The 12,851-nt window shown below is 45.0% G+C and overlaps 1 protein-coding gene across 1 annotated transcript in view; it reads left to right on the forward strand.

The window, feature by feature from the left end:
• The window catches only part of XYLT1 (xylosyltransferase 1), a 165,073-nt gene that overhangs the window by 139,091 nt on the left and 13,131 nt on the right, over nucleotides 1-12,851 (forward strand). Inside the window, exons 7-10 of the mRNA XM_081169484.1 lie at nucleotides 687-903; nucleotides 6,137-6,313; nucleotides 8,397-8,659; nucleotides 9,935-10,130. Of these exons, the coding sequence (XP_081025610.1) occupies nucleotides 687-903; nucleotides 6,137-6,313; nucleotides 8,397-8,659; nucleotides 9,935-10,130 (853 nt within the window). The remainder of the gene's footprint in view (nucleotides 1-686; nucleotides 904-6,136; nucleotides 6,314-8,396; nucleotides 8,660-9,934; nucleotides 10,131-12,851) is intronic.

The raw sequence follows: 12,851 nt of genomic DNA on the forward strand, positions 1-12,851 counted from the left end.
AATTTCGCAGAGAATTGCATAAATATTGTATTTGGAGATTCTAGAACACCCCATTAAAATTGCAAGACATTTCCATTATCCCTTTTATAATAGAATGTGGAATTAGGAGCTCATCTATGGAAATAAAATGAAATAAAAAATTCTCAACTTCTTATCTTCCCTTTTGTCCTCTAAGCGCTGTAAACGCACAGAGAGGCTCGTATGTCTGGGCTTTGTTTTTCATTAATTAGATTTGGAAAACAGCCCATTTTCTTTCTCTGGGCTCTGTTGCTTTTTGAAATAAATTCTAATCAAGGATAAGAATGCTAACTGCTTAAGCACCAGGGTTTCGTGGGGACCAGGAAGGTACACAAAGGAGTTTAGTACAATGTTTAAGAGAGAGAGAGTCAGTGTACACACCATATACTTAAAACACATTTCCCACTCCAAAGAATGCTGGGAACTGTAGTTACACCTCACCGAGTTACAGCTCCCAGCACCCTTAAGAAACTACAGTTCCCAAGATTTTTTGGGCAAAGCCACGTGCTTTAATTGTTCACAGTGGAGGGTATTCTACTGCTGCTTTAGTTGTTTTTGTCTTTCCCCCACTGCCTTTTATCTCCTGCTATAATCACATATGTTCCAAGAGTCTCTATCTTTCTTACTCGTTACGTGTGTTTTTAACATTTCCTTTCCCTCCTCTCCAGGTTTATTAGAAAACAAGGGCTGGACAGGCTTTTCCTGGAATGTGATACCCACATGTGGCGCCTTGGTGACCGGAAGATTCCGGAAGGAATAACGGTGGATGGCGGGTCAGACTGGTTCCTCCTGAACAGGAAGTTTGTGGAATATATCACCTTTTCTAACGATGACCTGGTGACAAAGATGAAAAGGTTCTACTCCTACACATTACTCCCAGCCGAGGTGAGCAAACTTGCGGAGAGCCCTGTCCCACCACAGAAAAATAAAAACAGCACAGGGGTAATTCCTGAATGCCTGAATTATAGCTGTTCAATGTTATGAAAGGCTTTTTCCTTTCCTTTTTCCTTATTGGTTGCTTGCTTGCTTGCTTGCTTGCTTTGAAGCTGCTCCACTTTAACATACATGACCTTTCAAAAAATCAAGGCCAGCCCTATCATTAGGCAGGGTGAGGAAGCTGCCTCAGGTGATGGAACCTGATTGGTATGTTGTGGAGGGAGCGGAATTCTTGCCGGCTGTTCCTCCTGAGTTCATGGAGGACAAGGCTATCAAAGTGGCTCCTCATCATGTCTACTGCCTTCCAAGGTCAGAGGTGGCATTCCCCTGAACGCAAGTCCCTGGTGAGAAATGATGGAGGAATGCTGTTGCCCTCTTGTCCTGCTTTGGACTTCTCACAGGCAGCTGGTTGGCCACCGTGGGGAGGGGGGGAGGAAGGATGCTGGACTAGACAGGCCTTTGTTCTATGTTACATTGTATGTTACAATCACCCTGCTTGATCAGACCCAATGTCCACCTAGCCCAGGGGTCAGCAAACTTTTTCAGCAGGGAGCCAGTCCACTGTCCCTCAGACCTTGTGGGGGGCCGGACTATATTTTGAAGGGGGGAAATGAATGAATTCCTGTGCCCCACAAATAACCCAGAGATGCATTTTAAATAAAAGGACACATTGTACTCATGTAAAAACATGCTGATTCCTGGACCGTCCGTGGGCCGGATTTAGAAGGCAGTTGGGCCGGATCCGGCCCCCGGGCCTTAGTTTGCCTACCCATGACCTAGTCCAACCTTTAGCGTTCCACCAGAAGCCCCCAGGCGTAAGCCCAGGGCCTTTTTTCAGCTGGAATTCGTTGGAACTGAGTATGGGAGGCCTTTTTGACACGGCTGCAGCCCCCCTATAAAAAGCTCAACAAGTTCCAGCACCTCTTTTTCTAGGAAAAAAGAAGCCCTGCATATGTCTAAACCCAGTGTTTGACCCACAGCAGCTGGCATTCAGCAACTGAACAGGGAGACTCAGTTTAGCTATCATAATGAACAGCCTAAGTCAGCCAAACCTGTTGCCCTCCAGATATTTGCAGGCTACAGCTCCCACCATGATTGATCATTGGCTACACTGGCTGAGCCCAACAGCATCTAGAGGGCAACAAGATAGGGAATGGTAGCCTAAGCTCTGCGAGATTAAGAAAACTTGTGGCATATGGGGTTTTCAGTTAAGAGGAAGGGTGAATAAGAAGCAACATGATACAGTTTACAGAATTATGTGTGGCATGAAGGAAATGGCTAGAAGAAAGTATTTCTCCCTCTTTCATAACACTAGAACTCGTGGACATCCATTGAAGCTGAATTTTGGGAGAGTCCAAAAAAAGAAAGTTACTTCTCCATGCAGCACTTTGTTGAACTATGGAACTCCCTCCTGCAGGACGGCTGCCAATTTGGATGGCTTTAAAAGAGGTTTAGGGATGCGGGTGGCGCTGTGGGTTAAACCACAGAGCCTAGGACTTGCCGATCAGAAGGTTGGCGGTTCGAACCCCCGCGACGGGGTGAGCTCCCGTTGCTCGGTCCCTGCTCCTGCCAACCTAGCAGTTTGAAAGCACATCAAAGTGCAAGTAGATAGGTAGGTACTGCTTCGGCGGGAAGGTAAACGGTCAGGCGTCCCTTTACCTTTACCTTTAAAAGAAGTTTAGATGAATTTGTGGAGGAGAAGGCTATCCACAGCTATTGGGCATGATGACTGTGCTCTGCTTTCATTGAAATTATTCTGAATGCCAGTCATTGGAAGCCACAGGAGGGGAGAGTGCCTTTGTCTTGCCTGCAGGTTTCCCACAGGCATCTGGGTGGCTACCATGAGAACAGAATGCTGGACTAGACGGACAAAATTGTCACAAAGCCCATGTCCAATGCTACCATCTTGTGGCGGCGGATTCCATAAATTATGTGTTGCATTAACTGGATTTTTTTCTTCCTCTGTCATTCGCATTAGTAATGGTGACCAAAAGTTATATTAAGCGTGTAGGTGACATCCATCTTTCTTCTATCCACTAGACCTTAGTGCAGTCAGAAGGCGACTGATCCCCTTTCTCCTTTTCGCTTACACATATATTAAATGTTCTCCTTTTAATCCTGCTTCTCCTAAAGGGAAACGAAAGGTATCGTCTTCCCTTTCAACTCTGTTAACCTTTTATTCTGCTTATCTTTGCAACGGCCTTCTCTGCTAGTATAAAAGGACAGGGCAGTGGGTAATTGGGTAGGTTTCTCTTCCCCTCCCCTCCTCAGTGCCGGCTTTTTGCCTGAATGACAATGTATGCCTTAATGGGTTTAACTAGACAATTCAAGCGTAAAATCCATATTCACTGGCCTGTCATTTAACATTTTTTTAAAAGGGGGCAAGGGGCTTGTCCAGGGGGATAGGCGGTCAACCATACTAATGCCATTCCGTGTGTCTGTAGATCACCCTATAGTTGATATTTTACAAAAGAACTCACTGTTCTGTAAAGGCCTTTTGCTTTTTCACCGCCCAATGTTTATCCTGTTTCAGTTTTTCTACCCACAAGATTTCCTCGGCTAGGTTTTGTATCCAACTCCTTCAAAATAATAATAAAGATAAATAACTAGGGAGCCCACTCTTATGTTAACCTAGCCCGGCCTTGTCCAACCTGATGTGAAGATGTGTTGGACTATAACTCCCATCAGCCCCAGCCACACAGTCTGTCAAGGAAATTGGGAGTTGTAGCTCATAACATGGGGGGGGGCATAAGGTCCGGGAGAAGAAAAATCCTCTCCACTGTCCCAAAAAACAAAGCCTCCCTGGACATGGGAAGATAGGAAGCTGCCCTTAAATCGAGGCCACATTCACTCCATACATTTAAACCACAAGGATACTGCTTTAAACACTTGTGGCTTGTACCAAAGAATTGTGGGAGCTGTAGTTTGCTAAAGATGCTGAGAGGTTTAAGGAGACCCCTTCCCCCTCCCCTGCAGAGCTACAATTCCCAGAGTATGATAATAATAAGTCTATTCTAACAGGGAACTCTGTGAGTGATCCTAACAACTCTCAGCACCCTTGACAAAACTAACCAGGTCCCAGAATTCCTTGGGTGAAGCCATAACCATTAAAGTGGTGCCATAGTGCTTTAAATGTATAACGTGAATGTGGCTCTCCAAGGCTTCAGTCAGGGGTTTTTCTCAACCCTAACTGTAGACGCCAGAGATCGAATCTGGGGTCTCCTGGATACCAAACAGATCCTCTGCCCCCCACCCCAGTTATGAATGTCGGCAAAACTCCTCAAAGATGCTGGGGCCCCAGTAACTGCCTGAAGGCGCCTTGTGGTGGCGCTGGGCCTGCCAGTCTCCATTACTATGGGATTTAAGCAAACCCTGAAATTACAGTGGTATAATTAGAAGAAGAAGAAACCCATTGGAATTTCTCACTGCCTTGAATTGGCAAATAGACTTAGCAGCTTCAGAAATAATTGCAAGAGACAGAGCGTCCCTTCTGTTGCCTTAGGGGCAAACTGGGTCTTTCACTGCGAGGTCATTTTCACCTATGGGCACATTGCAACTTCCAAATAAATCAGTGGTAGTAGACAGAGAGGAATTGGCTTGGTTTGGGGTGGCTGTCTTTTCTTTTATTACTTTTACTATTTCCTCACGTTAATTGGTGGGAGATTTTGACCTTGAAATCGCCACCACCACATTGGGAAAATTATCTGAGGCGAAAAGGTCCCTGGCCCTACCTGACTGGAGATGCAACTTTAAATGCAAAACAACGGAATTAAATATGATCTCCTCCTCCTTCAGGTGCTCCTTCCTGTGGCGCTTTTCAGTGTTGGTGTTATAAAACCACTTTCCTGTTCCAGAAATCTAAAATGCAATGACTCTCCCAGGCTATCTTCTAGAATTGTCATTTTTAAATAATTAATAGGAAAATTTTCCTCAAGGTTAATCCCCTCCCCACTACAGCAAAACACACACACACACCAAAAAAAACCCCACAATGAGAGATCTTGTAATAATCAAAAATACCGAACACGTCAATTAAATTATTAAAACAGCAGCCAGAGAGAGACAGAAAACGATGTATTCGATTTTAAAATGCATTACACAGCAGCTTAATAAAATCTCCTCTGTCTTCCTAAAATTCAAGAGAAAAGGGGTCGGCATAACTTATTTTGGGGAGGGAGCTTCATAATCTTGGTACCTGGGCTGGATTTAGGTTTGATGAGGCCCTAAGCTGCTGAAGGTAATGGGGCCCTTTATATGCCCAGCTGTCTTTGTCAACAACAAATTGTCGCTGTTTTTGTTTTTTTTTGGTGTTGAATATATGCCATATGGTAATTTATGGACCTAATAGGTATCTAAAGCCCTTTGCACATAGCAAAATATGTATTTTATCAAAGTAATTGTTGAACTTATCTTATATTTTGGAAATGTACATCCAGTGGGTTTTTTTCCCTTTAATTTTTTTGGGGGGCCCCAAGAGAGTGGGGCCCTAAACTATAGCTTGTTTAGCTTATACGTAAATCCGGCACTGCTTGATACCCTTTTCGTATACCACTTGAGAGTCTTTTTGGCAAAAGGGTGAGGTATAAATGCTGCAAATAAATAAAATACAGTGAAAACTCGGGTTACATACACTTCAGGTTACAGACTCCGCTAACTCAGAAATAGTACCTCTGGTTAAGAACTTGGCTTCAGGATAAGAACAGAAATTGTGCTCCGGTGGTGCAGCGGCAGCAGGAGGCCCCATTAGCTCAAGTGGTGCTTCAGGTTAAGAACAGTTTCAGGTTAAGAACGGACCTCCGGAACGAATTAAGTACTTAACCCGAGGTACCACTGTAGTAATAACACACACACACACACACACACACCAGCGGTCCACAGAGAAAAATGGTTTGAGAACAAGTGCAGCATACTACGTGATCTCTTCAGCCCATATGCTTGTAACCATCTCTTAATGTGCTTGGCTGCATACATTTAAGCATTCCTACCCCCACTTTAACTATAATTGGTTAAGGGTGCTAGGAATGGTAGCTCTGTGAGGTCGGCACCCTTAACAAACTACGACTCCCAGGATTCTTTGGTGGAAACCGTATCGTTAAAGCACAGGATGGATGTGACCGTAGTGTCCTCTCACTTTAATGTACCAACGCCACTGAGTTTTGTGTTTCTCCCCGCCTCCCAACAGTCTTTCTTCCACACCGTCCTGGAAAACAGCCCTCATTGCAACACAATGGTGGACAACAACCTGCACATCACAAACTGGAACCGCAAGCTGGGTTGCAAATGCCAGTACAAGAATATTGTGGACTGGTGTGGCTGCTCCCCTAATGATTTCAAGCCGGCCGATTTCCACCGATTTCAGGTCAGTAAGTATTTTATCAGGTTTGTTAGTCACACCGTCGTAAGGCTGGATCCAGCAGGTCTTTTCTTACGTTCTCATGTGTGAGAGTTGGAGTCCATCATTAACTGGAGGACACCAGGCTGACAGCTTCTGCTCTATCCCATACTGTCTGCTCTACCTGACAGCAGCTCTCCATGAGTTCTGGTCACTGCCGCCTGGTCCTTTTTTCTTTCTTTTTAAAAAGATGATGCCAAGAGTTGAATCTTGGACCAGCTGCCCTTCCCTCCCACAGAAGCTCCATCTGGTGTTTCAGTCCATGGTGTATCTAGAGATTTGAACGTTAGTTTTTTTTAAAGAATCTAGTTCAAGCTCAACATGTCCAGAAAGGAACCAATGCAAGTTCGCCTTCATCCCTTTACATAACAAGCTAGTTCAGTTCACAGTTCAATTCAAATTCAACCAAATGACCCTCCCCCCCCCAAAAAAAAACCAACCCCAACATGCAGAATGTTACTGGCTGCTGTGCTGAAGTATAAAATATAATTAAAGAAGGCTAAGAAGATATCCAAAAACTCATGCACACAGTGGAATGTGAATTGTTTACTTATAGCTCGGTCAGCAGAGCATGAGTCATGGATTTGAGTCCCACGTTGGGCAAAAGATTCCTGTATTTCAGTGGGTTGGACTAAATCTGACCCTCGTGGTCCCTTCCAACTCTACAATTCTATTATTTTTTTGGCTCATCTTTTCATTCTATGATTCTATTTTTCCTCAGAAATTATGATCTTGAAGCTTAAAGGCCCAAAGTGTCTGAAGCATAAAAAACCCCCACACATGTAAGAGAATGAACTTGATGATGAACTGGAAATCGGTCAAAGTCCTGCCCCAAAATGAATTTAGTTCACATTCTGTTCTCAGCAATTATGGGAGCTATATGTTCAGGCATAGTCCAGATATTTTTGAACTCATTCAGTAAACTTCATTAAACCAAACTAGTTCATTCCAAACACTGGTTGGAGGGCTCCCACTTGCACAAAGGAGGTCCCAGGTTCAGTCGCTGGCATTTTCAGTTTTAAGCATCTCAGGTAGCTGGGTTGCCCAACAAGTTCTGGAGGGTCACTGATTTCCCACCCCCTGCCCAAAAGTAAACCTGTGTTCCTGGTGAGAATGCTTCATGCATTCCAGGCATTCTGGCTGCAAATGGAGAGAATAAACATAATTGGAGCCACTTCGAAAGCAAATTTGACGGGTGGTGTTGACTTTTCAGAAGGCATGTTGCACCTTTTGATCTCGGTGCTTTCAAGCTTGACACTTTCTATCCCTCTTTATTAAAAAAAAATGTGCAGAAAACAAAGAAGGCTTTTACAGTCTAACAGAGCGGTGTTAGAGAAACACATAAATCGCGAGCAGCATCCCAGTTCAGCCTGTTATAGAAAAATGTAAGAGCCCCCTATCACCAGCATCCACTTTCCCAAACACTTGTTAACATATCATGGCTTCCACAGACACCAGTGTACCCACCAGTGTGTCCTGTGGCGTTCACAAAAGGTATGAGTAAATATCCCCTCAAAAATACACAAGAGACAATTTGCTTTCCCTGCTCATTTCCTGTTTGCACTGACTCAGCCTCTCTTACATTGAAGCTTAATGTCATGCCCTCATAGCAGCCATTTTAAGTTATGGCACCCACCCACACATGGCAGCTATTTGTGTTATGCCAGGCTCAAGGCAGCCATTTTGTGAATGATGCCAACAGCATTTTCTCAAAATTCTAAATGTGCTCATTGGCCCAGAAAGGTTGGCAACCCCTGTACTCAAACAGCAAATCACCCATACACAGAAGTTCACAATTAAGTTACTGGGTCTCATCTTTTTGATACTCATTCTTCCAACCTGCCAGGACTGTGTTGACACTTTGCCAGTGGCTTTTTCTCCCCCCCCCTTACCCCCGGTTTCTCTGCATCTGAACTTTTTATGTCCCTTTTTGCTGGAATTTTCTGACATCCGTTCTTGCATCAGCATGACGTGTAAGGTGGGAACCTTGTGTTCTTCAAAAAAAATCCACAGAAACCACGTTGTAAAAAAATTGTTCTTATTGACACAGCAAACCACAAGACCCACCTTCTTTGCGCGCAAATTTGAAGCGGTGGTGAATCAAGAAATAATTGGCCAGCTGGATTACTACTTGTATGGCAACTACCCATCAGGCACTCCAGGCCTGAGATCGTACTGGGAGAATGTCTATGACGAACCAGACGGGATCCATAGCATCAGTGACGTCATGCTGACCATGTACCACTCATTTGCTCGCTTGGGCCTGAGGAGAGCAGAAACCTCCTTCCACACTGATGGTGAAAACAGCTGCCGGTAAGTTCAGAGCTCCTTCAGTCTACAGCAGGTGCCAAGTACCTCTTCTCCTCCATGCAGCTGAGGTCTACATTCCCTCTGGGCTAATCTGTCAGCAGCTGCAAACCAATGGGAATCAAGAAGCTAAGCTGGTGGGCTCAGGACAGAGTCAAAAATGAGCAGGGAGTCCGCTTCTCCCTGTTTCTCTCTCGCCAATCTCCAGTCTCCATTTCTCTTTCTCTCCAATAATACCCTTTTCACTCTCTTTCACTCATGGATTGCGACTGCACGTTTCAGCTTTATTTATTTATGTAGACAACAAGGGTAAGGTAAAGGTAAAAGGACTCCTGACCATTAGGTCCAGTCGTGACCGACTCTGGGGTTGCGGCACTCATCTCGCTTTACTGGCCGAGGGAGCCAGCATAGAGCTTCCGGGTCATGTGGCCAGCATGACTAAGCCGCTTCTGGAGAACCAGAGCAGTGCACGGAAATGCCGTTTACCTTCCCGCCAGAGCGGTACCTATTTATCTATTTGCACTTTCGAACTGTGCTTTTGAACTGCTAGGTTGGCAGGAGCAGGGACTGAGCAATGGGAGCTCACCCCGTCGCGGGGATTCGAACCGCCGACCTTCTGATCAGCAAGTCCTAGGCTCTGTGGTTTAACACACAGCACCACCCACGTCCAGACAACAAGGGTAGCACTTGTCTAATATTTAATGGGATGGAATTCCAGAAGGGGGGTGCCATAGCATTAAAAGCCAGATTTGTATATCATGAGGCGTGGACTCTGCAAGACGCCCTGTCCTGCAGAGCACAGTGATTGATTAAGTATATAAGGGGCAAGATGGATATTTTAGGTATCCTGGTCCCAAGCTGTACAGTAGAGGAGTTTATACACCACATCCAACACCTTAAACTTAGCCCAGTAGCCAGCTGGCAGCCAGTGCAATTTTTAAAAGTTTGTGAGTCTGGGAGCTGCCATTTAAATTTCCCACAGGACCCGCAAATGTTGAATCGCCCCAAGGGGTTGTGGTGAAAGTAAATGGCAGCTCTCAATAGCTCTCAACTGCTGCGGATTGAGAGTCCTTGCTCTCTGGGGTCCCATCTCGGTGCCCTTTGCCAAGCCCCCACCCCACCCAGGCTTAAAAACAGAGGTTTAAGAAGTAGTGCAGCACATCTTCATTCCAATGAACTCAACATCACTGTAGCTGTAAGAACCTCACCCACTGCCAAACCACTAACTCTGTTGTTCCGCAGCTAATCAGAATCTTCTCCATTGGCATTTATGTTTTCCAGGTATTACCCAATGGGCCACCCATTCTCCGTCCAACTCTACTTCCTTGCTGATCATTTTCAGGGTTTCCTTGTCAAGCACCATGCTACCAATCTGGCTGCCAGTAAGCTGGAGACCTTAGAGACATGGGTGATGCCCAAAAAGGTGTTCAAAATTGCAAGTCCACCAAGTGATTTTGGAAGGCTGCAGTTCTCTGAGGTAAGCATTGCTGTTATCTTTTGTTTCTTCCTTCCTCTTTTAAACTGAACACGGTTTCCTTTTCTTTGTTCTGAAACTACCATGGCTCCTACTTCCTAACTGAGGCCAGATCTGCCAGATATGGACTTCTCCACACTTTCATTTGACCCCTATTTTGACTGCACTGTGTTGTGTACCAATTCATTCCCCTGGGTCCCAGAGCTTTTCTCGCTGTTCTGAGGCTGTACCTTGAGAAGATCCAATCTTGCTTGGAAAATTCTTATCAGGTGTGCAAAAAATTCAAAGAGAGATGTAAAACCCACATTGGGCAAAAACAAAACCTGCACTGCAGGGGGTTGGACTTGATGACCCTTAGGATCCCTTGCAACTCAATAATTCAGTGATTGTAAGCTTCAGTTCAGCAGGTAAGATCAGATTTTCTTAGCCTGCCAAGGAATTTCCAGAGGATGTTTCCTTGTAATAATTGCCTTAATTTTTTTTTATTGATTCCATTTAATCCCCACCCTTCCTTCAAGGTGTTCAGGATTGTGTACATAGTACTTTCCCACCCTCAACATTTTATCCTTCCAACAACCCTGCGAGGTAGTCTGGGAGAGTGACTGGCCCAAGGGCATCCAATGACTTCGATGGCTGAGTTGGATTTTAGTCTACCTGATTTCAGTCTGACTCTGTCAAGTGCTAAACCGCTCTCATCCTGAGCCACACATTCTTTGCAAATGGCACAGCTGCCTAAAGCTATTTATTTCATCATTTTTTCTTGCTAAATCACAAATTTTAATTAAAGCCCACACAGCTAATTGAACAAATTTTTGTTCGTAGTCATTATGTCCTGGCCTATAAATTCTGCATTTTCTTTGGCAATTGAGAGAGGCTTAGGTAGGCTTCAGTGTTTTTAATGGCATGTGTGGCAAATCGGCGACATTAATGTCCTATTAAGGAGATGGATGCTGGTCTTGTTCTGTTTATTGAGATATTGGTGGATTGAATTGCCGTTTTCATGTCCTGACAAATGATCGCACCAACTGTATTTCTTGGGATTGGCAATTCTTCTGTTGTTTTGCTGGTGTGAGGGCATCTCGCAAGTTAATGAGTAACACACATGCAAGATAACAGCTGAAACAGTATGTCTAGGTTTTACTTGCAGTATAGTCACAAGCGTCAACCTAACCTATTAAAAATCCTATTGGTTGAACTCAAATTGGGGGCTGGCACCAGTGGTCAACATTGTTCAGCAACCACCAAGACCTACAGCTTTCTCAGGGGCCCTGCTGCTGCTGCACCTCCTGCTTACAATTGCTGCCTGCTCACCTGCCTTCTTCAAAGATCAGTAGCCTCAGGACTCATTTTTCAGGGGTCAGAATTGATACTCCTCCATTAGCATCAGAGCCTTAAAAATTGGACCAGGCCAATACATGTCCTTGGCAACAGTCAATCATATGATCGATTCCCGCAGAAAGCAGGGTTGAAGTCACTGCCTTGCAGCTGATGGGAACTTGATCACCCTACAGAAATCAGCTTTGCAAGCCCTATACTCAGTACTCAGCAAGCAGCTCCCAGGTGCCTGACAACTAGCTGGCTGTTGGAAAGCACCCAGCCACTTCAACTAGTGGTTGGGGCAACGCATCTGTCAATCATCAGATGCTATCATGATATCAAATGATTGGCCAACCAGGTGATTGTCCCACCCACCAGTCAAAGTTGGTCTGCAGGGGTGAGGATCAAGAAGGTTCCAGCCTACCAAGCCCAAAAGCTTTCCCATCCCTGGTAGTGACAGTACAGAGCCAGATAAACCCTATATTGTTCACTGGGGCACAGAGATCGGGAGCCTATGGTCTTCCAGATGTTGCTGGACTACAGCTCCCATGACCCTTCATTCTCAACCATGTTGGCATTGGCTGTGGCTGTTGGGAGTTGTAGTCCAACAACTTCCACAGAGTGGCAGTTTCCCAGTAGGAGGTTAATTCCATATGACGTAGGTATCACCTCTTCATTTGTGTTTGTGTTTTTTGTTTTTTGAGAAAGATGACGTCCGTCCAAAGGGAAGGAGAAAGATGGACTTGGGTTTCATTTAGGCATTCAGGGACTTCTGCACTAAGCCTTATCGGCGGAACTTGAAAAAAGTTTGTTTCTAGCCTCGTTAGCAGTTGCAATTCATCACAGAGAACAAAGTGAACTGGGCGGCAGGCAATTAGTGTCTTCTGTGTGGACCTAATGGTCCCCGTTTGTGGTGAGCAATGAGACACAAGCTAGTAATCAAGGCATAATTTATCTTGGGCAAATTTTAAGTGCAAACCCAAGCAGGGACCGGAATAAGTGATGCAAAAGCTGAGTAGGGAGTTAAGGAGCACCCCTCCCCCCCACCTCTTCAAAGGAAAACTGCAGCTGAGTGGATTCTCTGATGGCACAGAAGTAGAAGGGGATGAATGAGACACAATGGTGATCAGCCTGTCTGCAAGTACAGAAAGTGGTGACTTTGGGAGTTTAAACGCTCAGCAGAAGTGAACTTGATGCAGAATCCTTGTTGCAATCACACTGAGACTGAGTTTAGAAAAATAAGAAAGCTACCTTTATTGCAGGAAATGCATGCTTGATAGGACAGGTCCTAGTCCTGACCAGCTGAGGTGGAGAATGCAACTCTTGCATCTCAGCAGGAAAGAGACCAAGTTGGAGGCAATAATGCTTCTGAATGCCACTTGCTGGAAGCTGCAGGAGGACAGAGTC

The sequence above is a fragment of the Podarcis bocagei genome, assembly GCF_964188305.1.
Source record: "Podarcis bocagei genome assembly, chromosome: 14".
Lineage (NCBI taxonomy): Eukaryota > Metazoa > Chordata > Lepidosauria > Squamata > Lacertidae > Podarcis > Podarcis bocagei.